The 25,430-nt window shown below is 40.4% G+C and overlaps 1 protein-coding gene across 2 annotated transcripts in view; it reads right to left on the bottom strand.

Moving 5' to 3' along the window:
* The window catches only part of LOC128617967 (tenascin), a 44,040-nt gene that overhangs the window by 13,020 nt on the left and 5,590 nt on the right, over positions 1-25,430 (bottom strand). The window contains exons 2-6 of one of the 2 annotated variants that reach the window (XM_053641245.1): positions 25,368-25,430; positions 22,223-23,872; positions 21,059-21,174; positions 9,239-9,392; positions 8,251-8,529 (exon numbers count right to left, since the gene is read on the bottom strand). The exon at positions 25,368-25,430 is cut by the window's right edge and continues 452 nt beyond it. In XM_053641245.1, coding sequence (XP_053497220.1) covers positions 8,251-8,529; positions 9,239-9,392; positions 21,059-21,174; positions 22,223-23,872; positions 25,368-25,430 — 2,262 coding nt within the window. Of the gene's footprint in view, positions 1-2,433; positions 4,360-8,250; positions 8,530-9,238; positions 9,393-21,058; positions 21,175-22,222; positions 23,873-25,367 lie in introns of those variants that run through there. The other variant, XM_053641246.1, reaches the window with a different exon arrangement.

Raw genomic sequence — 25,430 nt, 5'->3', positions numbered from 1 at the left:
TACTGACACCCACATAAAGACCAGGGTTAATCATACACACACACTGATCCTGGACACAGCACAAACAGGACATTACAGTGATGAAGATGAAGATGACGATGATGCTGGACGTGTGATCCTGGAGGAGGAAGAAGACAAGGAGGAAGTGAAGAATCTGAGGAGGAAGCTGCCTGAGTGGGAGTTTTATACGTCACTTGGAGAAGAGGAAAAGAAGGGTTTTATTTTTTGACAGTCAGGAGGTTGTTCCTGATCAAATTGTTCCTAATTATAATGATGGGAAAGATGGGAAAGGATAAAAGTGGGAAAATACGGGAGCATCCCAATACTGTTATTAACGTGTCCTTGTTCACTTCCCCTTAAAGCCGTTAGGGCCATTTCATTGCAGCAGCTGAGGTGAATTTTGTTAAAAGAGATTTAGATCATCAAGGCATCAAGTCAATTTCACTGTAGACTTCAAAAACACTGCTTACCCAGAATGTCTTGCTGGAGAAACCTTTACATTAATAAATTTTATTCCTGGGATTTATCAATTAAAACAAACAAACAACTAATTATATAAATAAAATCCAATCTGAACAGGAAAAAAATTATTAAATTTTAAATAACTGCGCAATTATAAAAGAGATTAATTTATTATTTATTAAATATGACATTACATTTATTAAATATTTCATAAACTATTTAAAATTATTAGTACATTTATTAAATATCTTACTTATTTGGTGCCTCTGCGACCAAAGATGGCCGATGGCAACGTTCTGGCAGTGTGAGAAACTTTTGTGAGTTCACCTAAAATCCACCACAGGAGAACGGCAAACTCACAAACTCAGCTACAGATACGATATCGATGATGGCGTTATAGAACTCAACCTAGGTTTTATTGGGCTCTCGATGAGTGATAATCTTAAAAGAGAGCTGAACTCACACACTGTAAAACCGGCTTTAGTCATTTCTGCTCCTGAAGGCTACAGTGATGTTGACTCTGAGTCATGAACTGCAAGGAGTCATTTAACAAACTTCACTCAAACCAATAAGGAATTATTTCAGCCCTGAAGAAGGTGACATAGCAAAGGGGGAGTCGACAAGGTTGAATTAATTCAGTGTTGGAACGCAGATCTAGCCTCGTCAAACACATCATGCCATCCAGGCTGTCTTTAGCAGCTATATCTTTTAGATCCGTACCCTGATATTTTGAAGATTTAAGATTTTTGGGCCAGTCATGGTCTTAACCTGTGTTTTGGGTGAATGGTGAGCGTAGTCAGTGAGGATGGCTGACTGTAAGTTTACCCTGGTTGAAAGAAGATCAAATAAGCAATAAATGATCATGAGAATGGTGGTTATTTATTTTTAACTGGTCATAATTCGCTTTTCGTAGACTGCATCATGAATATCATCATAGCACCAAATCCTACACTCACCAGAGAGCGAGTGTTGAACAAGCTCCAGGTATCTGGTTTGGTTAAATGGTTCTTTAACAGCTGTACTGGGAGCGGATTTTACTTCCTTTTGAGAAGAACATCAAAAGAAGGATGAATTGCATTAGCAGTTAAAACCCAGAATTGCTCTCTAAATGGACACAGGATTATAATATAAGAAAACCCATAAACATTTTGGTCCATTTGATATTCATGACACATCTGCGCATGACATGCGAATGTGACTGGATTGATTTGACACTCTGGTGTATAAAGTTTTAAAAAACAGGTAAAATACACCGTCTTATTATTTGGTGTGTATTATTATTGTGTTGCAATGGAAGTACACAAGGAAGCAGTAGCTGAATGGTTCAAATCCCCAGGAGTCAGCTATGTATGTGCTTGTACTGAATTCTGTTTTAAAAGCTCAGATGGGATTAATTTTCCTGGTTGTTGAGGTCATGGGTGCCCGGGCTAGTAAATTGTTCACCCATGAAATTGCAATTAATTCATTTTGCAAAATCATTCCTAGGATTTTTTTCCCTGCCTCATTTCTGTTCTTTAAACATACCTGTTTCTCAAAACTTTCACCACCGAATACACACACAGCAAAACTCAGCCCCAGTGTTGAATTAACAAGCCAACAGTGTAAAAGTTTATTTAAGAATGTATGTGTCTGTTTAAAACTGTAAGATTTAATTCAAACGTGAGGTTTTTGCTGTGTAGCCTGAACAACATAAAACAACAACACAACAGAACCACAGGGTTAACATAAAACAGAAGGGTTACGTGTAGGAACTGTATTAAAATCTCATAATGTAAACTTTAATCAAAGCTTCTGGAAAGACATGTATCGCAGCTTTGATTAAAAGCCCTTGCTGATCAAGGGGACAATGAAAGCACTGCTGAAAAACTGAATGACCAACAAGTTCCTGGAAATATGTTGCATCTTATCTATGAACGGTGCTATTTGACTATGAATTATTTGGCAATGGTTGTACCTTTAGATTCTGAGTACCTGTTGTGATGATGAAGGTGTGAACATTGGAACGTAATCCAGGACCTGTTCCATAAAGGGTCACAGAGTAGCCAGTTTGAGCCGTGAGATCTGTGACAGGGTACGAGCGAGCAGAACCAGGAAGCAACTTGGTGAATATCTTTCTATCCCCATCGATGCTGCTGTTCCTCCCCACAACCTCAATAACATTAGCGGTTATTTCACTTTCTTCTTTCCTCTCTTCCCCTTCTTCCTGGTTGCTGCCATCACCCTCATTTACCTCTTCATCATTGTCCTCTATTATCCTGATCACAAAGCTTTTGAACCTTCCCTCTGGTGCCACCCAAATTATGATGAATCCTTTTGATGTGACATTCTGGACTCCAACGTGATTGATGCTGTCTTCTGAAACCTCAGAAGTTGTAAATGTGGTATTTGTTTGTCTTGTGGCCTTATCTGTTGAAAGAGGAACTTCTGTAGACCAACCAGGTTTACGATCGTCTGTGGATTTTTTACTTCCTGTTGTGCCATCACGAACTGTGGGAGAGTTTGGCCTCAGATGAGGGAAAACTTTTGGTGGAAGTCGGATGATTGTTCCGTTTTTCCTTTGTTGTGTAAAGTTTGGTCTAGGCTTGCGATTTAAGGTGTTATGAGGAATGGTATGTCTAGTAGTGCTGCTTTCTTTACTCTGTTTTGGGTAAACATGAAGGTTTGGTTTTGTTTCGGACTTTAGTGTGTGTCTGAAGACTGTTCCATTTTTCCTTCTCATTGTAAAATTGGGAGTTAGACCATTTTGACTATGATTGTTGAATTCAGGTTCTATTTGCAAAATAGTGCTTTTGTTCCTGTTTGTGATTCTGAGTGAGATGTTATCTGTTCCATCTTCTGAACCTACACCAACAGCTGGAACAGTAAATTCTGTAGATTCTTTGGATTCCTTGATATCTTGTTTCATAGTAGTGCTGTTATCTCTGTTTGTGACCCTGGGCAGGTCCTGGTCTCTGTTTGTGACCCTGGGCTGGTGGTGGTCTCTGTTTGTGACCCTGGGCAGGTCCTGGTCTCTGTTTGTGACCCTGGGCTGGTGGTGGTCTCTGTTTGTGACCCTGGGCAGGTCCTGGTCTCTGTTTGTGACCCTGGGCTGGTGGTGGTCTCTGTTTGTGACCCTGGGCAGGTCCTGGTCTCTGTTTGTGACCCTGGGCTGGTGGTGGTCTCTGTTTGTGACCCTGGGCAGGTGGTGGTCTCTGTTTGTGACCCTGGGCAGGTGATGGTCTCTGTTTGTGACCCTGGGCAGGTGAAGGTCTCTGTTTGTGACCCTGGGCAGGTCCTGGTCTCTGTTTGTGATTTTGGACAAGTCCTGGTGTCTGTTTGTGATTTTGGGCAGAATGTTATCATTGCCAACTTCTGAACCTCCAGCGACATTTTGAAGTTTATTACTTTCAGCTGTATGTTTATCTGTTGAGAGAGTAACTGATTCTTTGGTGCCTTTAACAACTTTGGTGTCTGCATCTTTTAACCCACTGGTAGAGTTTGGTTTTATTTGGGTCTGAAGTTTTGGGTGAAGTCTGACATATGTGCCATCTTTTCTTCTTACTATAAATTTTGATCTAACGTTCTGATTTGGGACATTTCCCCTGTGGCCTGTGATGTCAGATTTTTCTTCAACTTTTTGATTGTTAAGCATTTGTATAGTAGTGTTGCTGTCTCTGTTTGTGACCCTGCGCAGGTCATGGTCTATGGTTGCAATCTTTGGTATTTCATGGTCTCTGGACACATTGTGTTTTCTGGTTGTGACTCTCTGCAGGTTGTGTTCTTTGTTTGTATGATCAATAGCATTTTCTGAACCTCCACTAATGGCTTGTAATGTCTCATTAGTTCCCATTGGAGCTTCCTCTGTTGACATAGTGCTGTTAGAAAATAGGTTTGTGTCAGTGTCTGTTGGCAAGCCAATTTGAGATTCTTTGCTTGCATCTTTGGAGTCTTTGTGCCTTGTTTCATACTTACTCTCTTTCCGTGGACTATGAATGGTGGTTGAGTTTACATTTACTTGAGTATGAAGTTCTGATGGAAGTCTGATGACTGTGTTATTTTTTCTTTTCAGTATTAATAGTGGCCTAATGTTCAGATTTGAAGCATTTTGCCTGCCACTGATGACTCCAGATACCCTTTGGTGATGGGGAATGGTTTGTCTAGTAGTGCTGTTGTCTCTGTTTGTGACTCTGGGCAAGATGTGATCAGTGGGGTTTCCTGAACCCCCACTAACAGGTTGTATTGTATCAATGCTTTTGGATGGAGCCTTAACTGTTGACAAGGACAGATTAAACTTAGCATCTGCATCGATATCTGCTGGGAATATAATATTTGATTCTTTGCTTGCGTTTTTGTCTACAGCGACACCAGCTTTGGAGTCGTTGTCATTTTTAATGTTTGGTTTTATTTGACTAAGATGCTTTGGTGGAAATCTGCTGAATGTTCCATTTTTCCCCTGCCATGTAAATATTGGTGTTTGGTTGGGATTTAGGACACTTTGCCTGCTGCTAATGATTCCAGGTTCCACTTTGTTCCTAGCAGTGCTATTGACTCTGGACGGGATGGGTCTCCGTACGGAACTCCTGTAGGGGTGCTGAGGGGTGCTGGTCCGGTTTTGGAATGGACCAATATTAGGTCGGCGAGGGAATGTACCCCTATGTGACATGCGATGGTATAGTGGAACAGTCTTATTTATTGTCTCTTTGTGTTTTGGAAACTTGTCTCCATTGGTACTCTCTGTCTCTGTGGTGCTTTCTGGTAAGTTGGTTACTAAAGAATCCCTATTGAGTCCATGGACAGATTCAGTCAGAAAGCCTTGATCATCAGGCTGGGATTCTTGGGAGGCTATTGTCTTCCTCTTTAAGGTTTCTTTTTCCACTGCAAGTGGGTGAGAAGATTGAACAGAGGATACATTTCTAACTGGGTTTTTGTATTCTGGCACTTGAGAAGAGCTCACAGAGGAAATGGACGTAGTAGGCTGTCTGCTGTTTATTGGGGATGTTGATGAACCAGATAATTTTGGTCTACCTGAATATCTTTGTTTGGATGATCGAGGAAACTGGAGAGCAGTTTTAGTATGGTGTGTGTCTCGTGACAGTGTCTGTCTCATGTTTGTAGCTTGGTCCTTTGTTTCAGATGGCACCAGAGAAGGTTGGACCCGAGTCCTGGCCAAAGGAAGAGAGGGTGATGGGGTTGTCCCAGCTTCCACTTCTTTTATGCTCATCCTTTTGGGGTGGTCTAAAAATGTTGCTGTTTCAATAACGCCCTCCTCCTGCTGATGTACTACTTCATTTTCCTCCTGTGTCTCCTTTTCTAAATCCTCCTTAATTGGGTTTTCTTCAAATCTTCCATCCTGTAACTTCGGCCTGATCTCATCACGAAAAACCGCCAGCCTGTCTGAGATATTTGTTAAGATGTCATTCCTACTGACATGACCAACCATGAGTGTCGTGTTTGTTGTCAATGCTTTTCCATCTGACACCTTACTTAAGTGTATCTTCCTATGTCCTACCAAGACTCTTCGAACATATTTTGTACCGTTTATACCATAGGCTGTTAGGTTTCTCTCAGTTGTAACTGTTGGCTCCACAAAATTTCCTGAAGACTCTGAGTCTTGTCCCCTTGATGAATCTATGATCGACTGGTACTGTGAGGAAGAACCCTTAGTGGTGTTCTTAAGTCTCAGATGAGACAGTTTTCCACCTGATCCTCTAGAGGTTCTGGAAGCAGGATCTGCCAGTCCAGCATTTACACCTGTTCACAGTACACATGGTCACAGTCTCCATGATCATCTGTTTTCCTGTACTGTATTGTACTGTACTGTATTGCAGTCTTTGTTGCAGTCCCTAAAAGTGTGACTGAAGTTTGCAAGTGAAATCAAATTAAACAGCCTTTAATTAATTAGCTAGAGTTAGGGAAGCCCTGCTGTACGAGTTGTGAGGTTAATGTATCAATAGTTAAACCAGTTATACATTATATTTAGGGGCTGTGTATGTTGCGTTCATTTGTTTTTTGTTTCCAAATGAAAACAAAATATATGCTAAAAAAATGACTAAAATCAGGTTTTTCTGGCTGTCGTATTTCTCCTTTGCTTTGTTTTTCATTATGTAAGATTATAAAATTTGTGAACAATATTGAATGAGTGATTACTGGGTAGATTACAGATTATGTTACAGGTTATGTACAGATGTTAGCGCCTGATCTACTGCTAATAGGAATCGCTATGAGGTTGTTTTTTTTTAAAACAGCAAGAGGGTGACGGTAAAGGAGTTTGACATCGTGGGTGAAAAAACAAGGAGTTTTTGGGTGCTGCAAAACACCTTTTAAACACCTAACTTTTATTTCTGCATACGTTAATCAATCACAGTTTTATCATATCTTTTATGAAGTCAGAATTCCAGAGTACACATCTTAACCAGAGAATAGCCAACTTTTACTTTCAGGTCTACTCTGTTCACACTGAAATGTAATGCAGCGGCATGTTTTCATATTTGGATTCATGAATATTTGATTTAGGGACTTTTTTCTGGACAAACAAAAACAAATTAATATTAAAAAAAATATTTGTGCTTCAGGGTTCCTCCAGGTACGCTGGTTCCCTCCCCCAGCCCAAAGGCATGTGTTGTAGATTGATTGGTATTTCCAAATTGTCTGTAGTGTGTGAATGCGTGTGTGATTGTGCTCTGCGATGGATTGGCACCTCATCCAGGGTGTGCCCAGAGTCCCCTAGGATAGGCTCCAGGCTCCCCACGACCCCGTGTAGTATAAACGGTACAGAAAATGGATGGATGGATATTTGATGAAAAACATGGAGTTCTTATTTTTGTCTAAGTCTAAGTTTTCTTCTTTTCAGTCCGAAACAAACCCCCCCAAACAAATGAACGGAAGGTACACAGACCCTTGACCATTATTGATCCATATCATTTTTATCAATGGCTGCATTCACACTCACCAATGCCTTCCTGTGAAAAATTAGAAAGAGAGATCAGACCAGGTTCAAAACACAAAAAATAGAAAAAAAAGCAGGGAAAAAAAGATTAAGGGCAGACCATCTGGTGAGATGGAAATAAAATGAGTCATCATTACCACAACAGAAAGGAGGAAAATATTATCATTTCATTCTGACCTGCTCCTGATGGAGTTACTGCAGTTTTGCAGAACCACTTGACTCGCTGTATTTCTAGCAGATCTTTTTTTTTTTTTTTTTTTTTTTTTACTAATGAGAATTTCAGGCATTATGAGTGACCTTGCCTTCCCTGGAGGGGATTTTTGAGAAGCAGGATTTCTCTGTCATCTAGTTAAGCCAAAGGTTGTGTGTGTGAGGCTGTCCAACTGGCAGGTTCCTTACATCTTCTCCTGTGGGAGGCTTAATTTTTGGATGAAGTTAAAAAGCTAACTGAGAAATTTTGCTTCTTGAAAATTTTTGATCTAAATGATGAGTTTTCCTTACGCATCCATTTCCTTATTATATTATTAAGTCTTTTTTAAAAGTATTTCTTTAGCAAACTTCACAGTATTTTAATATACAATGACTTATTTTTGATATGGGTATTTTTGCTAAATAATAACAATATTTAAGATGATTAGCACAGGATTAGTAACATTTATATCTTTATGATATTTCTCCTGAAGACTTGCAGGCTGTGGAATTAAAAGAAGTGTTTAGGATTAGCTTGAAATTCCATGATTGTTGACCGGGAAGCTATTTGGGAGAAAAAGGGATAAAACCACCATTGTATAGCACAATCCTATAATAAACTCTAATGTGTCAAATTAGAAATGTGCTTTGATTCACTTCTATTCGATACTCACCAGGGGTTGCTTGCACGGTCGCCGGCAGGCTCCGAGTGCCACCTCTTTCTGCAACTAGAGAAATGTCATACAAACGACCAGGCTCCAGGCCATCGATCTGGGCAGAGTCTCTCCCGGGTGGTAACCTCATCTCTTGGCTTCCCTGGCCAGATCCATCTGTCTGATTTGGGGAAATGGAGAGTATGTATCTGTCAATGTCTCCCTGTGCTTCCTCCCATTGGACGATGACAGATGTTGTGCTTGTCTTGACGACTTGAAGATTTTTGGGGCCAGAGATCACTGAAAAAGACATGAACGTCTGTTGAAGCGTTGCTGAAATAGGAAGGGGAGCATGAGGTACTAATTATTGAGTAGTGTGGTTGTAGAATGTGTTCTTATTCTGGAATATCATTTAGATAACCTGTCGGACTTGACTAATACAAGAAGAAGTGCACTCCTTTTGGACAGTCCCAATTTTTAGGCTAATTTATCTAGCTTTAAAGATATACCACCTCACCCGCCACTAATGAACACCTGTACACCTGCAAATTCATGCAATTATGCCAATCCTGTGGCAGCAGCGCAATGCATACAGCCACGCAGCTACAGACCAAGAGCTTCACTTAATGTTCACATCACACATCAGAATGGAGAATAATGTGATCTCAGTGACGTTTCGGCCACATGTTTGTTGGTTATAATCTCCTGAATTTTACATTAACAGGTGATATTTTTCTAATATTAAACCCTGTGGTTTGGGGTGTGCCTGCACCCACTGTAGCCTCAGATTCTTGTTCTTGGCTGACAGGAGTGGAATGGGATGTAGTCTTCTGCTGTTGAAACCCATCCACTTCAGCGTTCAACATGTTGTGCATTGCGGTATAATATGTAGTATATAGAACTCATCATAAATGATCTTTGTGCTACAATGACAAGAACCTGCAGTGAAAATTACAAATGTATCTTTAATGTTATTTATATACGAAAAGAATGAACCGTTCAGACTCACAAGTCTGGAATGTTGTCGTGCTTTTGGCGCCCATCTTGCCATCTTTCTCCCCAGTGATGGTCACGGTGTACCGCTGTCCCGGAGCCAGGCCCACCTGAGTGTAGGTGCTGAATCCGCCGTTCACCATGGATGTGATCTTCTGATCGCTTTCTTTCTGCAGGGCATAGATTACAAAATGTAACATTTTGGTAGAGTCTGTCTGAGGAACTCTTTAAGGGTCTAGCCTTCCACAAAAGTGTTTCCCTGTTGTTAAAGGGTTCCATGTAGGACCTTTTTGAGGTAGATAAGAATCCTTAATTATACCATTAAAGAACCTTTTTTCTGTGTACCAAGCAGGTTCTAGAGCAATAATTTAGAGTTCCACACACTTGCCTAGTTAATACATACACTCAGTAAATTCCTCTAGAGCAGGAATCTTATCCTGATTTCACTTGTTTAATCAGTTCATCATAGTTTCCAATCAACTAGCAAGCAAGTCTGCGTCCAGTCTGAAGTCTGGCTGTAATGAAAACCTGCAGTCACACCAGCGCTTTGTGGGTAAGACTCCTTCTTTAGGGGAACCCTTTAAGTTTCTATGCAGACTACAAAAGCGTTTCCAATCTAAAAGGACTCCAAGTTGGAAATTAATGCCTTGAAGATCCGCTAAATAACTTGATAACATAATAGTGCTGCCATTTAGCACCTTCAGAACTCTTAAATATAAAACTTTAAATGTAAAGAGATTTTTAAAAAATTTTCAAAACAATTTTTCAACACTAAATAAAAAAACCATGCATTTAACCATTTAATTTGTTAAATTAAATTTGTTAACTTCAGATCATCTCACTTTTACAAAGTTCGCTTGCTGCATTTGACTGTTTAATGAGTAACAGAGCTGATTTATTTATTTATTTATTTATTTATTATTAAAAGCATAAAGACATTAAGGACTTTCTATTTGTTTGCTTAAAATGTATTTATGTTTGAATTTATAATTAACTTTCAAGCTTTGTGTATTAGAGTTGTACTTTAGTGAAGTCCTCAGTCAATATCACAATATCATAAATATAGAAGATAAAGAAATAAAATTAGAGATTTTTTTTTCTTCTTTACATAATCTTTAGGAAATGTGGATGATGCAACTTCCTGTTGAACGTGAGGCCATAGGGGTGAATGTGTTCAGGTAACAGGGTCGAGTGAATCAAACTCATGGAAAAGGATGTTTCAAGCATGAGATTCGCACATTAATACAATAAATAAATAAATACATTTAATTTACAAGACCTTTGATGTATTTTGATGATTATATTTGAAGGTATATTAACTGCGACAGGTAAAAATATCTGTCTATGAATGTTTGAAGTCATTTATCTGAAACAAACACGGAGGCTGTTGTTTAAAATCTCTTTTAACTTAACTTTAGGTATATATTTGTAAATGTGATACCAGTGCAACAAAAGTGGCATGACAATAATGAAATCAGCCAACAATTTTAATAATAATAATAATAAACATCAAAGGTAATAATTTATATATTATATTATTTACTACTTAATATATTATCTACCTTTAAAGATTTGGATATTTATAGGCATTCATGTGATTTGATATAACACGCTTTTATGCACTAGGGTCTCTTCCAGTATTCGTGTTTCTGTAGATATGAACTGTAGATATGAACTGTAGATATGAACTGTAAAAAGGCAAGTGCATGTAAACTTTTTATGTTTTACCAAAATAGTCAAATTCCTATTAAGATCATTTTGGCCGCAAGCTAACAGTAGCGTAGCCTAACTACCTACATATGTTATGCTCAGCGAGTGTTTGTATCACTGAAGAAAACGAGCTGTTTCTCTCAAATATAAAAAGTTTTTTTTTTTATTGTATAAGTGTCTACTTTTCCCTGGGAATTAGAGATTCATGTTTCAGATTTGTTAAAATCTCAAAACAGTAACTCATCATTTCAATTGAGATGTTTTTAAATGCAAATCACACCCCAAGGGAAATAAATACACTGCCAAAAAATGCATGTATGCATATAAATAAAGCTATATAAATATACCTATTTTAATATAAAAATATTTAATGTGATGCATTAATATTTTTGCATTAATATGGTGATATGCAGCATGTAACCCAATGTAATAAGACAATCTGGCCACCAGGTGGCGTCTGGATTCAGTCCTGTGATATTCGGACTTCCTGGGATGTTTGTTTTGCATCACAAACATAATTTCTGGACCATACCCCACGTATGGGGTTCACGCTATCACATCTAGCAACTATGCACAACACATGGAACCTCTTTGGGACTAAAAGATGGAAAGGGATGTGGTTTTGGATGTCAAGTGTTTCCCTAATTAGCTGTCCAAGAGGATTTTGTGACTCCAGGAGACACACAACAGCAATTCTATTAGGAGCACTGAATTACTGGAATGGCAAAGGATGATGTGATATTAAGTTTTCATCTATCATTGCAACACAACCTCGCTGTACTGATCTCAAAAACATTTCTTTCAGCACAGCGAGAAAGATATCAGTCTGTATTTATTACACTCAGGCATGGGAAAGCTTGCATGCCAGCACTTTAAAATGCTATAAATTTGTTCTCTGATCTGGCATCGTTCTCGAGTGCTGGTTCTGGTTTTGAAATAAATGGAAGCGGACCCAGCTGTTCACCTTGAGGCACTCCGTCTCCAGAAAATCCAGGAACAGAACCCTGGACCATGCGCTTCCTCACTTCATCAGCAAATATAAAAGGAGAATCTTTCAATTGATCTCTTTCTACTTTCTTTGAGTCTGTCCCTCCGTCTTCCTCTCTTCCATCCTCACGTCCCAGCTGTTGGCCTATGATGTCATTCCTCTGGCCAGGCTGATGTTTCTGATGATGTTTACGCCTCCCTTAGCAACAAGTGTCCTACATCTGTATCTGTTACTCTTTGCACTAACACTTACGCATCCATCTCTCTCTCTCTCTCTCTCTCTCGCTCTCTCTCTCCACCCGTGTGCCTTATTTGCTGTAAACTCTCACACCCACCCATGTCACGTTTTGGGTGGAGGGAAAAATGTGCTCTCTCTGATTTTGGTGACTCTGTCGTCTCTTGCTGAATGTGACTCTTGTTGTGAATTTCTTGCCTATGCGATTCCCAAACTTCTCTACAGTGCAGTAAATGCTCTCTTTCTTCCCCCTAAATGTATTCCTCAGCTGCACTGAAGTCCTGATAATCCTCACCAACAGCCTTTTAATTACAGAATCTTTGCATAGATACAGATGTAAATGCTTTTAAAAAATGTTTTTCATGTACCATTCGCTTTTATTCTTCTAAGTATTCTACAACAAACAACATCACAATCCGACCTGCTCAACGGCCCAACAGTGGCGCTCGGACAGTCCTGGAATTTGAACTCATAACCATCTAGGCACAATAATTCATTGTCCCAGCAATTAAATGTCAGTACAGTGACACATATTCTTCATCAAAGTTTGCAATTCATAGGGCTCTTTTATTAAAAGGCCCATGATGCACTTGGGTCACATTCAGAGTTGAGTTAATCTCTCAGTGAGGGTTTAATATGGAACTCACACACATCACTACTCAGACCTCAGACGTAACTACAATCTTAAGCGCTGTTCAGAAGCTACATGAGAGTTACATGGAGTTTATCTAAAACAGAGGTGTGTGTCAATTACACACGATTCTGATCTTGGACTTAAAAAGTTCTTGATCAGTTCAAACAGGTGTGTTAGATTTTGGTTAGAGATGAAACCTCCAACCAAACTCTTGGCCTCGAATGACATTCCATAGTGGGTTTAAGTGTGTTTACAGATAAAACATACAGTACATTTCAGGTTGGCGTAACATGGTTACATCAAACTGTCAGATGTTGGCGCTGGACTTAATCCTGCTCCTTGCTCGAGCCGATATCATGCAAAAAACATGCGCTTAAGGCAATGATTAGATGGTCAGTTGGGCACGATTATGGTTGGAGCTAAAGTCTTCAGGAAGGTAGATCTCCAGGAACAGGGTTGTTCCTGCAAAAGACACTGATTTGAACATTTGGAGCACAATAATAGAATAAAATATAAAATAACAGAATGTGCTGGATCAAGTGCTATTCTATGTGCTGCGGATTAACGAGTGTGGAAGCCATTTGCTTTAATTAAATTAGTGATCAACTAGGACTATTAGTCTTTTTATTTTTCATTTTTAAACGGTCTCTTGCTTTACTCTCAGTTGTATGACATTTGAAAGCACAGAAAAACTCCTCTATTTCCTTCTTCTGTCCTCATTTTCTATCCCTGATGTTCGGGTTTAAAGGTGGTAGTGTAGATGCGTTTGAAAATCCCGTCTCCGATGCTTCTACTCAAGAAAAATCGGGCAACCTTGGAGGTGTGAACAACATGCAGGTGATTATAATAATCTGAATGTGAAGCTCAGAAAATCCAATTAAGCTGCTTCGTAACCCGACTCTCTAGTCCAGGAACTTTCTTCACATAAATACTGTTGTAACATTCGGACTGTGATTAAAGACCAATGTCTATTTGTTAATACCTTCCCCAAGTCACTTGTACTCTGATTATGGACCCCTTCCCCGGGTCGTGTGGTGCCTCAATGTCCACACTACACACTTCTCCATACTCAGAGCATGTAGAACTGGCTGGATTCAGAGAGGAATCTGGGAGAAAATGGTACAGACATGTTTCGTGCTCTAGATACATCGTGGCATCGTGGAGATACCAGCTTCACCATGTGGAATCGCATTACTCTTCCTGCCTGTCTGATTTACACATTACATTGGTTGAGGATTGAGAACACATCCAAAGGTGGATGCGAGCGCAGATATTTTTTTCTATAAAGTGCAAAGCAAACCACCAAAACAATGTAATCAAAAAAACAAAACAAACAACAGCTACAGGAAAAAGACACGCACACTAAGCATGAGGCCATGGTACACACCACAACAACAAATGCTCGACAAACACAGCAAAGCTAGAACTTAAATAGGGTGCTGAATATGGGTAACACAAAACAGGTGTGAGTGCTTGGTGAGACAGTGACAGGGTCATGTGACATGCAAGGGCTGATGGGTGATGTAGTCCAGCGCCAAGTTCGGCACAACCATGACAATTACTACGAGTTCTTAGCTTCCAAAAAGGGTTGTGTTTTTTGAGAGAAACACTTTCTGAAAAGAAAACTCTTTCTACGTGGACTCTTTAATCTTCTACTCCAGAGAACTGAAGAACTCTCTTCTAGTTTAAAAAGTTTTTTTTTTAAATTGAGTATTTACTTTTACATTAAGGATTTATTTACTTGATGTGTTTTCTCAATAAAAGTTTTCCTAGCTTGTCTCCTAGGAGACATTTATCTTAAAGACCATCTCGGTTGCCTTTAGTAGTGGTTCTACTCATTGTTGACGTGCAGGCTTTGTAATACCAGTTACCCTGGTATTACGAGCATATATTTGTTGCTAATGCTAACAAAACCACCTCGTTATTTTCCCAGTGTAATTCCTGTGTGGTCATTCCTACAGCTGATTATGTAAACGCTCAGCTTGTAAAACATTTGGCTTCTTAAAAAGACTTGTTAGGGAATCAGACCATCACTGGTTCCAGCACCAGCACTGGCTCCATGTTAATGGAAAAGGCTAATTGTGTCCACACCACTTTCCTGACAACGGCTGTTAAGGGCCTTTTCACTCTGGCATCCGTCTGCTTCTCATTTCCTCTCTTCGCTTCTTTTCTTGTACAACAAATCTACAGTTCCATAACAGTTTGTGCGTATGGCAGTGTAATCTGTGCCAGACAGATGTTCTGGGAGGTCGCCGTGTTCAGCATTACTGCGGTACTCCTGATGCATGACTGACATGGAGAAGGTCTCTTGGGTTCTGGACTGGATTTATCTGAGGATATCGCCTTGATAATCACATTGGAGCAAGTCCTAAGCGCTCCCCATCAGTGTTAAGTTAATGCGACGTGACCTATGCTCAGCATGCTAATAAATTCTGAATTTATTCCCCTTCATCACCAGACGTCACCCCGAATGGAGGCTCTGGGAGTGCCGTCCATCCCTGTGAGTTATAGTGTCCTGCGCGGGTAAATAAAAATCGAAAGGCTAAGCTGTATTGGCTCTAAACCAAATACGGATCGGCTCATGGTTGGAATAAACGCTGCTGTGATTACATACTTCACTCACACAGACTGGCATCGGCGGTCTGGAAGCACTAAATCAATTCTCCTGCTCGCTCCGATATGAAAAAGGAGATGACTTTTTTTTTCCACTGCTGCATTCTTCCTTTACGGGCAAATAAAAGTGTTCGTTTTCCCCCTTCAGTCCAGCCTAGAACTCGACCCTAGACTATCACATTTTCCTGTCCATGCTGTGTTTCTGTATTTTTAAATGTATGATTTGATTTAATATTTTTGATTGAACTCTTTTTCCACTTCCGATTAGTTGTATACCACGGCGCTGCTGAATTCTGCATTGTGATTGGTCAGAAGGTAATAATCACAGGTTTATATTAAATGTGCTTGTTCTAATTCGTTATCATTTCTATAGTAAAAATACATGGGACTTGTTGAACTTTTCTTATTTAACATGTACGGAAGGAGTCTTCAGTGTCAGCGCTGTGTAACAGTCAGAGGTGAAGCTGTAATGTTAAGTTTTCCCACAACTTCAGCACAGAGGAGTTTATGTTTCTTTGCGGTTTCTCGGTAACATGACAAGCTGCGATTTTTTCTTATTAACTTCAAGAGAGAGAAAAAAATAGAGGCTGGTGAGGGAAGGAGCTCACTGCAGGATATAGCTGCTGTAACGTAAGCGAGAATGGTACTGTAACCCACCTGGTACTTGGAGGTTCCATAACATTAAATGTAACTATAAAAGGATAAAAGTGTGGCATGTCATTCTTTAATAAATAATACTTGTAATCTTTGGCAACTTGCTGTGGTATTAGAGGAACAACACAGTTGGGGACGTGCTGTACATCGATAATCCAACACTGTCACCTACACGAAGCAGGAGATCAGCTGATCATGTGAGATGATGTTTAACTGATAAGATTGAGGACAGCTTGAAACTCGATCTACTAAATATCAAGAGCTATAAACCAAAACATTACAATTATTATATTAAATTAAAATAATGGAAAAGGTACAGATGAATAACCTGTATGTAACAGGGGAAAAAAGATTCGATTTTGAATCTCACTAAAATGGTGGATCACACGTCATATCAGTCCAGCTTATAGCATGTGAGCCATTAGTGGAAGAAGGGCAGGTTATTGTCCCAGGTGTGCTATAGTGCTGTTTTTATGTGCAATATTCTTTGTTAATTTATTGTTTATTGTTTGAGACGAGAAACAGCTGGAGACGTGACAGAGAGAATTGTTTTCTTTTATTTGTGGGATGTTCCCTTATTGTCCCAGTAAACCGTGCTGCTTTCTCCAGCCCAACATGTCGTCCCGAAAGGGGTAACATGTCCAGCCAGGACCGGCCCGATAACTTACAGCCAGGACCGGCCCGATAACTTACAGCCAGGACTGGCCCGATAACTTACAGCCAGGACTGGCCCGATAAAGGTTCTGCCAAATGAATTTAATATCTGCGTTGTAAATTAAAATGGACCATAATTAAATTGAAAGATTTAAAAAGAAAAGAGCTCTGTTATTCCACTGGGCTGCAAAATAGAGCAATAGACTCAGGACCATAAACTCACGAAATGTTATTATTCATTAGCAAGCTAAAAGATTTAGCAACATATAATCCCAGTTAAATCCATTTCAGTTCCAGGATGTAGCGCTACAAAATGTAGAAATGTTTAAGGGGGTGAATACTTATGCAAGACACTGTATGTTAAAAGCATCATTTGGAAAAGCAGTGTTTTTGGCAGTGAATTCAGTGTGGCCAAGGTTTGTTCGGTTCTGCATTCAGAATACTAAACATTAACAACCGACTGGTGACATACTGGTCAAAACGAGCTGAGAGACTGGTTCCAGTCACATGGCATCATTTTTATTATCTAAACAAAGTCTTCTTCTCTTTCTTCGCCATCTTCTTCTTATTCGTTTTATTATTAAAGGTATTATTATTAGTATTTTGTCAGTAGGTATTAATTTCATTTAAAGAATTTGTCTCTATGTCTTAATCTCCTTCATTGTGAGAACGATGCTATATAAATATGTACATTTTTAACTGTTGTTGTTGTTGTTATTGTTGTTGTTGTTGTTGCTGTAACATAAAAACCTGTAATCCAGCTGTTCTCGATCTGTGTTTTGAACGAGCAGGAAAAAGAATAATCCCATGTTTCAGTTTGAGACGGTTCCGCTCATAAATCTTCATGCGAGAACGACGGGAATGCTTTCTTTCATTATGTTTCGTGCCAACTCAGAAGGGTGTTGTAAAAATGGTGCCGTGACCCTGAGTCTCCCCCCTGCTGGGACGCCATCTGTGCAGCAGCATTTTATATGCTCAGAAAAAAAGAGAACGGGGGTGTGAAGTGGAAAGTTGTGGAGGAAGAGGTCACAAAATTCACACCCCAATCTGCATTCACACGCATTCACACGAAAACAAAGCGCAGGAACAAGAGAGGAAGTCCCAAGTGTTTGTTTACAAAGAGCTAGGTTCCAGTATTGTTTTTTTTTCAACAATTTTAACTCTGTTGACTTTCCCTTGGTTAAATTCCTTAAGGACTGTTCCAATTCCTTACTAGCTCCACTCAAGTGTGTTAGAAAAGAGATCGAGGTGACATCACTGCAGACTTCAGGAGCTTACCCAGAAGACTTTGTTTCACAGTGCTGCTAATTTCTTTACACATGGCAGATGATGATGTTTATAATGAAAACTGAAGATATTTTGTGCTAGTTTGTAGAGTATAAAGGAAACCAAGTGTGTAAAGCTCTTATTTTCTTTACTGTTCTTGCTAATGAGATTGAATAATGTATGTTGAATAGCTCCTATTAAGATACTCTTCACACTTACAGTACAGTGGTGTTTGAAAGTTTGTGAACCCTTTAGAATTTTCTATATTTCTGCATAAATGTGACCTAAAACATCATCAGATTTTCACACGAGTCCGAAAGGTAGATAAAGAGAACCCAATTAACAAATGAGACAAAAATATTGCACTTCATTTATTTATTGAGGAAAATGATCCAGTATTACATATCTGTGATGGGTAAAAGTATGTGCACCTTTGCTTTCAGTATGTGGTCTGAGCTCCTTGTGCAGCAATAACTGCAGATAAACGTTTGGGGTAACTGTTGATCATCTGCACATCGGCTTGGAGGAATTTTATCCCGTTCCTCAGTACAGAACAGCTTCAACTCTGGGATGTTGGTGGGTTTCCTCACATGAACTGCTTGCTTCAGGTTCTTCCACAACATTTCTAGTGGATTAAGGTCAGGACTTTGACTCGGCCATTCCAAGACATTACCTATATTCTTCTTTAACCGTTCTTTGGTAGAACGTCTCGTGTTCTTAGTCTCATTGTCTTGCTGCATGACCTGCTTTCTCTTCAGATTCAGTTCATGGACAGATGTCCTGACATTTTCCTTTAAAATTCACTGATATAATTCAGAACTCATTGTTCCATCAGTGGTGGCGAGTCGTCCTGGACCTGATTAGGCAAAACAGGTCCAAACCATGATACTACCACCACCATGTTTCACAGATGGGTTAAGGTTCTTATGCTGGAATGCAGCGTTTTCCTTTCTACAAACATAACGCTTCTCATTTAAACCAAAAAGTTCTATTTTGGTCTCCTCCATCCACAAAACATTTTTCCATTACACTTCTGGCTCGTCCACGTGATCTTTAGCAAACTGCAGACAACACTGTTGTTCAGTGTTCTCCTGATGGTGGAGTCATGAACATTAACATTAGCCAATGTGAGAGAGATCTTTAGTTGGTTAGAAGTTACTCTGTGACCTTGTGGACTATTAAACGTCTTGCTCTTGGAGACATCTTTGTTGGTCTCCACTCCTGGGGAGGGGAACAACGGTCTTAAATTTCCTCCATTTGTACACAATCTGTGTGACTGTGGATTGGTGGAGTCCAAACTCTTTAGAGATGGTTCTATAACCTTTTCCAGCCTGATGAGCTTCAACAACTGTTTTTCTGAGGTCCTCAGAAATCTCCTTTGTTCGTGCCATGATACACATCCACAAACATGTGTTGAGAAGATCAGACGCTGATAGATCCCTGTTCTTTAAATGAAACAGAACGCTCACTCAAACCTGACTGTCATCCCACTGATTGAAAACAACCAAACAATCTTTGCCAGCCGTGGACGGTTGCATGGTTCTTTGCATTTGCAAATTACAGAGAGAGAGGGCCTCTAAGCCACAGAGTGCATTCCTGACTCTAATTTCTCCTTCAGATTAACTGCTAATCCTATTGGTTCACATACTTATACCCCTCACAGATATGTAATACTGGATCATTTTCCTCAATAAATAATTGGCCAAGTATAATATTATTTGTCCCATTTGTTTAATTGGGTTCTCTTTATCTACTTTTAGGACTTCTAAAAAAGTCTGATGATGAAAATCTGATAATGTTTTAGGTCATATTTATGCAGAAATATAGAAAATATAGAAATATTGAAATTCAAATTTCAAGCACCACTGGAGCTAATAAAATCTAATCTGTGTTCTGATTAGATAAGAGCGGTTATTTACAACGAATTAGGCTAGTTTTAGAACAAGTTTGTGGGTGGATAAAGCAAGACCGTCTGTAGGTGGTGGAGGTATTTTTTGGTTAGTTTAAAATTAGTTTGCGTATGCCAAGATCTTGTTTTAAAGGAAGTAATCAGTTAAATCTAATCGATTTCTGTAAAGGGAAAGTGTAAGTGCAGAAAGTGTATCTACAGTACAGTGGACAGAATGCTTTTCGAGTAAGTAGCCTAGCTACATCATTACGTTGTGAGAGAGTAGTCATTCATTCTACATGTTTATTCTGCCGTACTGCCTGAATTTCAGGTAAATAGTCAAAATACAGAAGAATATTGCAAATATCAGAACAGGGGAAAGGGGATTACTGAGTGGATCATTTCTGTACTAGGTGATGATAAAAAAGGTGTATTGCAGAAATGTGTGCCCACAATGGTGACCTCATAACCTTTTCCATGCATCTCCCTTTAAGCATCTCTTATACCTTTTCCAGCTTTTTGGGCTATATTCAAGTCTTTATGTACACCTTCTGAAATGCACTGGTAACTCTGGATCTGTCTCACTGCTGAAATTATGGATTCCTGAATAATACGGATCAACTGAGGACGTTTTTATAACTGATTAAACAAAAACGCAGTGGCTAGATTACTTATTGCATTAAGTACACTTGATACTATCATGTTGTTATGAAATGGGAAGTCAACACAAGTAAATCACACAGACAGGTGTCGTGCGCTGCATGTGGTTCACATCAGTGGTTTCCTGAACGAAAGGACATGTGACAGGAAGTGGTTTGTGGTTAACCAGTAATATACGAGTCAATCTGGGAAGACTGAGTAAGAGAGTAAGAGTAGGAGGCGTTTGGTTGTACACACCTGCGGTGAAGGAGACTGTAGGTGAATTCTTTAAATACCGCTGTGCATTTGCATATATATACTGATCTGATGAACATTATTAAGAGGGGCAACAAAATGCCATAATTAAAAAAGAGACTGAAAAGATTGGAATACATTCAGTGTTTCCATCATCCTAGATCACACCTCTTTTGTCCATACACAACTTTCACACCCCCTAGACACCATGAGATTATAAAAACAGGTGGATGGAAAGGATGTCTGTGTGATATAAGTGAGTTTGGGACAATAGTTTATATCAGTACAGACATTTAATTACCTCACTGATGAAGGTGATACGGTACGTGTTGTACTGCACTACAGGTGGAGTCCAGAAGAGTGTAACTGAAGATTCAGTGATGTTTCTGGCACTGAGGTAAGACACAGCAATGAGGGCTGGTAAGAAAGCGAGATAAAAGAGTAGATCAGTACATGAAAGGAGTGAATCTGTAGCTATCATAGCACCATTTTTGTGGAGATGTTTTTGTAGCTCATAGTAAGAACTCTGTTGTATATTTTGAATACATTTTCTTTATGGTACACAGCTGGTATAAACTTCAGATGACACTGAAATCGGACACTTTTGCTATGCTGGAACATTTTTGGTCTTTAAAATCCTGCAGGCCCATCTGCACCACATCACACTTTAGTGCTGTTAACCCCAACGGAACACTGGGGAAACCCTTCTGGCCTTGGCCTCTGTCTTTTCTGCCGGACCAACCATGTGTAAAGTTCAAATTCTTTCTGCCACACATAAAGTTCAGACTCCACTCCATCCCATACATCAAGCTCAAGTTCCACTCTTTCCCTATTATCAAACTTACAGCTTGATGCATACAGTCCAGTCTCTACTCTTTCCCTTGCATCAAGCACAGATTCTGCTTCTTCTGCAACATCAGGATCTGTACTTCCACAATGTCATGCTCAGCACTCACTCTGCTCCCTTTCCAGCCTCAGAGACAGGCCCTGCTCCTTACCCTGAATCAGACTCAGACACTACTTCTGCTCCAAGGTCAAGCTGGTTCTGTTGTTTCCCGGTCATGTTCTGAAGAACTCACACCTTCTTTGCATCCAGGTCACACCTCCTACACTGGGTTCAGGCCCTAATCCTTCCGCGGTATCAGTCTGTGCCCTCTGAATCAATCCTAATAGTAAACCTTTGCACCTAGAGTGTCAATCCCAGCCTCAGAGTCTGTGTTGTGTACCAAGCAGATTTATGTTTTTTATTGATCTATTTTCTGATTTTTACCAGGTTTCATAGTTTGTTAACAGTAGTTAATAGTTCCAGTTAATAGTTCCAGTTCCCCAATTCTCCTAGTTCTCTACTAAGTACTGTCTATTTATCAATTTCAATGTCGCCTACAGTATATTACATATTTACAAAACATCTGATTCAACATAATATAACTGGTTCAATGTAAATGTGGTGGATGAATCAACTTACCTGTTGCGCAGTCAGGTCCTGTAAGTCCGTCCTTACACTCACTGCAGTCCGGCATAGCAAAACCGGGATTACACACACACTTGCCATTCACACATCTTCCTCTGTTGCTGCAGTTATTTGGGCAGGTCTTGGTGGAGCAGTCTTGTCCAGTGAAACCAACTTCACACACACATTGTCCGTTTACACATCTGCCTCTGTTGTTGCAGTTTCCAGGGCAGGAACGTTCAGAACAATCCGGACCTGTGAATCCTGTATTGCACACACAATTTCCATCCACACACCTGCCTTTGTTGTTGCAATTTCCGGGGCAGGACCGCTCAGAACAGTCCGGACCTGTGAATCCTTCATCACACACACACTTCCCATCCACACACCTGCCTTTGTTGTTGCAGTTTCCAGGGCAGGACCGCTCAGAACAATCCGGACCTGTGAATCCAGTATCACACACACACTTCCCGTTCACACATCTTCCTTTGTTGTTGCAATTTCCGGGGCAGGACCTCTCAGAACAGTCTGGACCTGTGAATCCGGTATCACACACACACTTCCCGTTCACACATCTTCCTTTGTTGTTGCAATTTCCGGGGCAGGACCTTTCAGAACAGTCTGGACCTGTGAATCCGGTATCACACACACACTTCCCATTCACACATCTTCCTTTGTTGTTGCAATTTCCGGGGCAGGACCTCTCAGAACAATCTGGACCTGTGAATCCTTCATCACACACACACTTCCCATCCACACACCTGCCTTTGTTGTTGCAATTTCCAGGGCAGGATCTCTCAGAACAATCTGGACCTGTGAATCCTTCATCACACACACACTTCCCGTTCACACATCTTCCTTTGTTGTTGCAATTTCTGGGGCAGGATCTCTCAGAACAATCTGGACCCGTGAATCCTTCATCACACACACACTTCCCGTTCACACATCTTCCTTTGTTGTTGCAATTTCTGGGGCAGGACCTCTCAGAACAATCTGGACCTGTGAATCCAGTGTTGCACACACACTTCCCGTTCACACACCTGCCTTTGTTATTGCAATTTCCGGGGCAGGACCTTTCAGAACAGTCCAGACCTGTGAATCCTTCATCACACACACACTTCCCGTCCACACACCTGCCTTTGTTTTTGCAATTTCCAGGGCAGGACTGCTCAGAACAATCCAGACCTGTGAATCCTGTATTGCATACACACTTCCCGTTCACACACCTGCCTTTATTGTTGCAGTTTCCGGGGCAGGACCTCTCAGAACAGTCTGAACCTGTGAATCCGGTATTGCACACACACTTCCCATTCACACATCTTCCTTTGTTGTTGCAATTTCCAGGACACTGTGCAGTTGAGCAGTCTGGACCAGTGAATCCTGCATTGCACACACATCTTCCGTTCACACACCTGCCATGGCTGCTGCAATTTTTGGGACATGTTCTAACAGAGCAGTTTGGTCCGGTGAAACCGGGATCACAAACACACTTGCCATTTACACACTTCCCCTTGTTGCTGCAGTCTCCGGGGCAGTCGGGCACACTGCAGTCAGGTCCGCTAAATCCAGGGTAACACACACACTTCCCATCCTCGCAGCGGCCCTGGTCATTGCAGTCATTCAAACACTCATCTGTTGGGGGACGGACGGTGGTGCAGCCCGCTCCTAAAAAAATCCAACAACACCACACATTTCCAGTCTATCAGTATTATGAGGCAAAACATCTGTTCACATGACTCTGTGATAAAGTTTTCTCTAAGGGGTTTCTCAATATATTTTTATCTGCCTTTTCTTGTGCAATTAGATGCCTCTGCACATCTGTTTGGTAGCTGCTCATAAGTCCACTTGCCTTGTGTTCATGTGTTCATGTTACTAGACACAGTCTAAAATTCATCAGAAAACCTTATTACCTATAACCTAAAAGAACACATCATGGAGTTACTCTCTCAGTTTCATGGCATCCCTGTGGCTATCTTAAGGGATGTTTTATTACTTTATTGGCCAGAATTAGGAAAGTTGTAATGTGTTGAAGTAAGGAAGGACACAAGTACATAAACTCAGCATTAGATTTAATCAGGGCAGTCTGTTGATTATCATTAAAGTCCATCGCAAGGGTCAGCGAATGGGCAGTCAACATAAAACAAGTGTAAATCAATATTAGATCCCGAAAACCAGACTTATCTTAAGCCCAATCTGGACACAATCAAGTAACGGACTAAAGCAAATGACTGAACAGGAGGTGGAGACAGGACTAAAACAGAAACAAAAACAAACCATCTTGTTGCCATAACTACAACAGGAAGGGGGAGTCCTAGACAGTTTGAGTTGACGTCACTGTGTACATCAGGAACTTACTCAACGGCATTGCAAGCTGATAGTAAATGATGGCTGAAGCCAAAACTTTAAGTTTTCTGACATTCTCATGGCAGAGAGAATTTGATTCCCAGCTCCGCCCTGTGCATGTTCTCCCTGTGCTTTGCGGGTTTCCTCTGGGTACTCTGGTTTCCTCCCCAGTCCAAAGGCATACATTGTAGACTGATTGGCATTTCCAAATTGTCCATAGTGTGTGTGTGTGTGTGTGTGTGAGAATATGCTCTGCGATGGGCTGCCACCCTGTCCAGGGTGTGCCCCGAGTTCCCGGGGGAGGCTCCAGGCTCCCCGCTACCCTGTGTAAGATCAGTGCCACAGAAAATGGATGGATGGATGACAAGCTGCATTTATTGGCCTTATTAACTTGGAGAGAAAAGACAGAGGCTGGTGAGGGAAGGAATGTTTATAGCTGCTATAATGTAAGTGAGAACAGGAACATAAGTGTAAACAGATAAAGGAAATACGTGTTCTTTAACTGTAATCGCTGTCAGGTAAGAGAAATAAAACGCTCGGGGACGTGCTGTTATTGGAAAAGAATCGTCTTTGGACTGGTAACAGTGGCTCTGCTTTATCGCACCACCCTGCTGTTGATTATTTGTCTACATCAGCAGGATACGGAGTAGTGATGTAGTCCTTAACTAACATTTGATTGAATTCAAATTGGGTTTGTCTATTTGTGCTGAAAGCAGACTCTAGTGTTCGGTACTTAATACACACTTTTATATTGTGAAGGGAAGTCAACGAGGGCATGTTACAAACACCATAGTGACCCTGAGCGTATCTACTGTACCTTTACTTTGCTGTGAAGTGCAGCAGCCGCCTTCCAGGCCTCCACATTTCTCCCTGAGCTCTG

This window comes from Ictalurus furcatus, chromosome 14 (assembly GCF_023375685.1).
Source record: "Ictalurus furcatus strain D&B chromosome 14, Billie_1.0, whole genome shotgun sequence".
NCBI lineage: Eukaryota > Metazoa > Chordata > Actinopteri > Siluriformes > Ictaluridae > Ictalurus > Ictalurus furcatus.
Note: the sequence above shows the minus strand (reverse complement) of the source record. Positions and strands in the feature narration are given on the sequence as shown.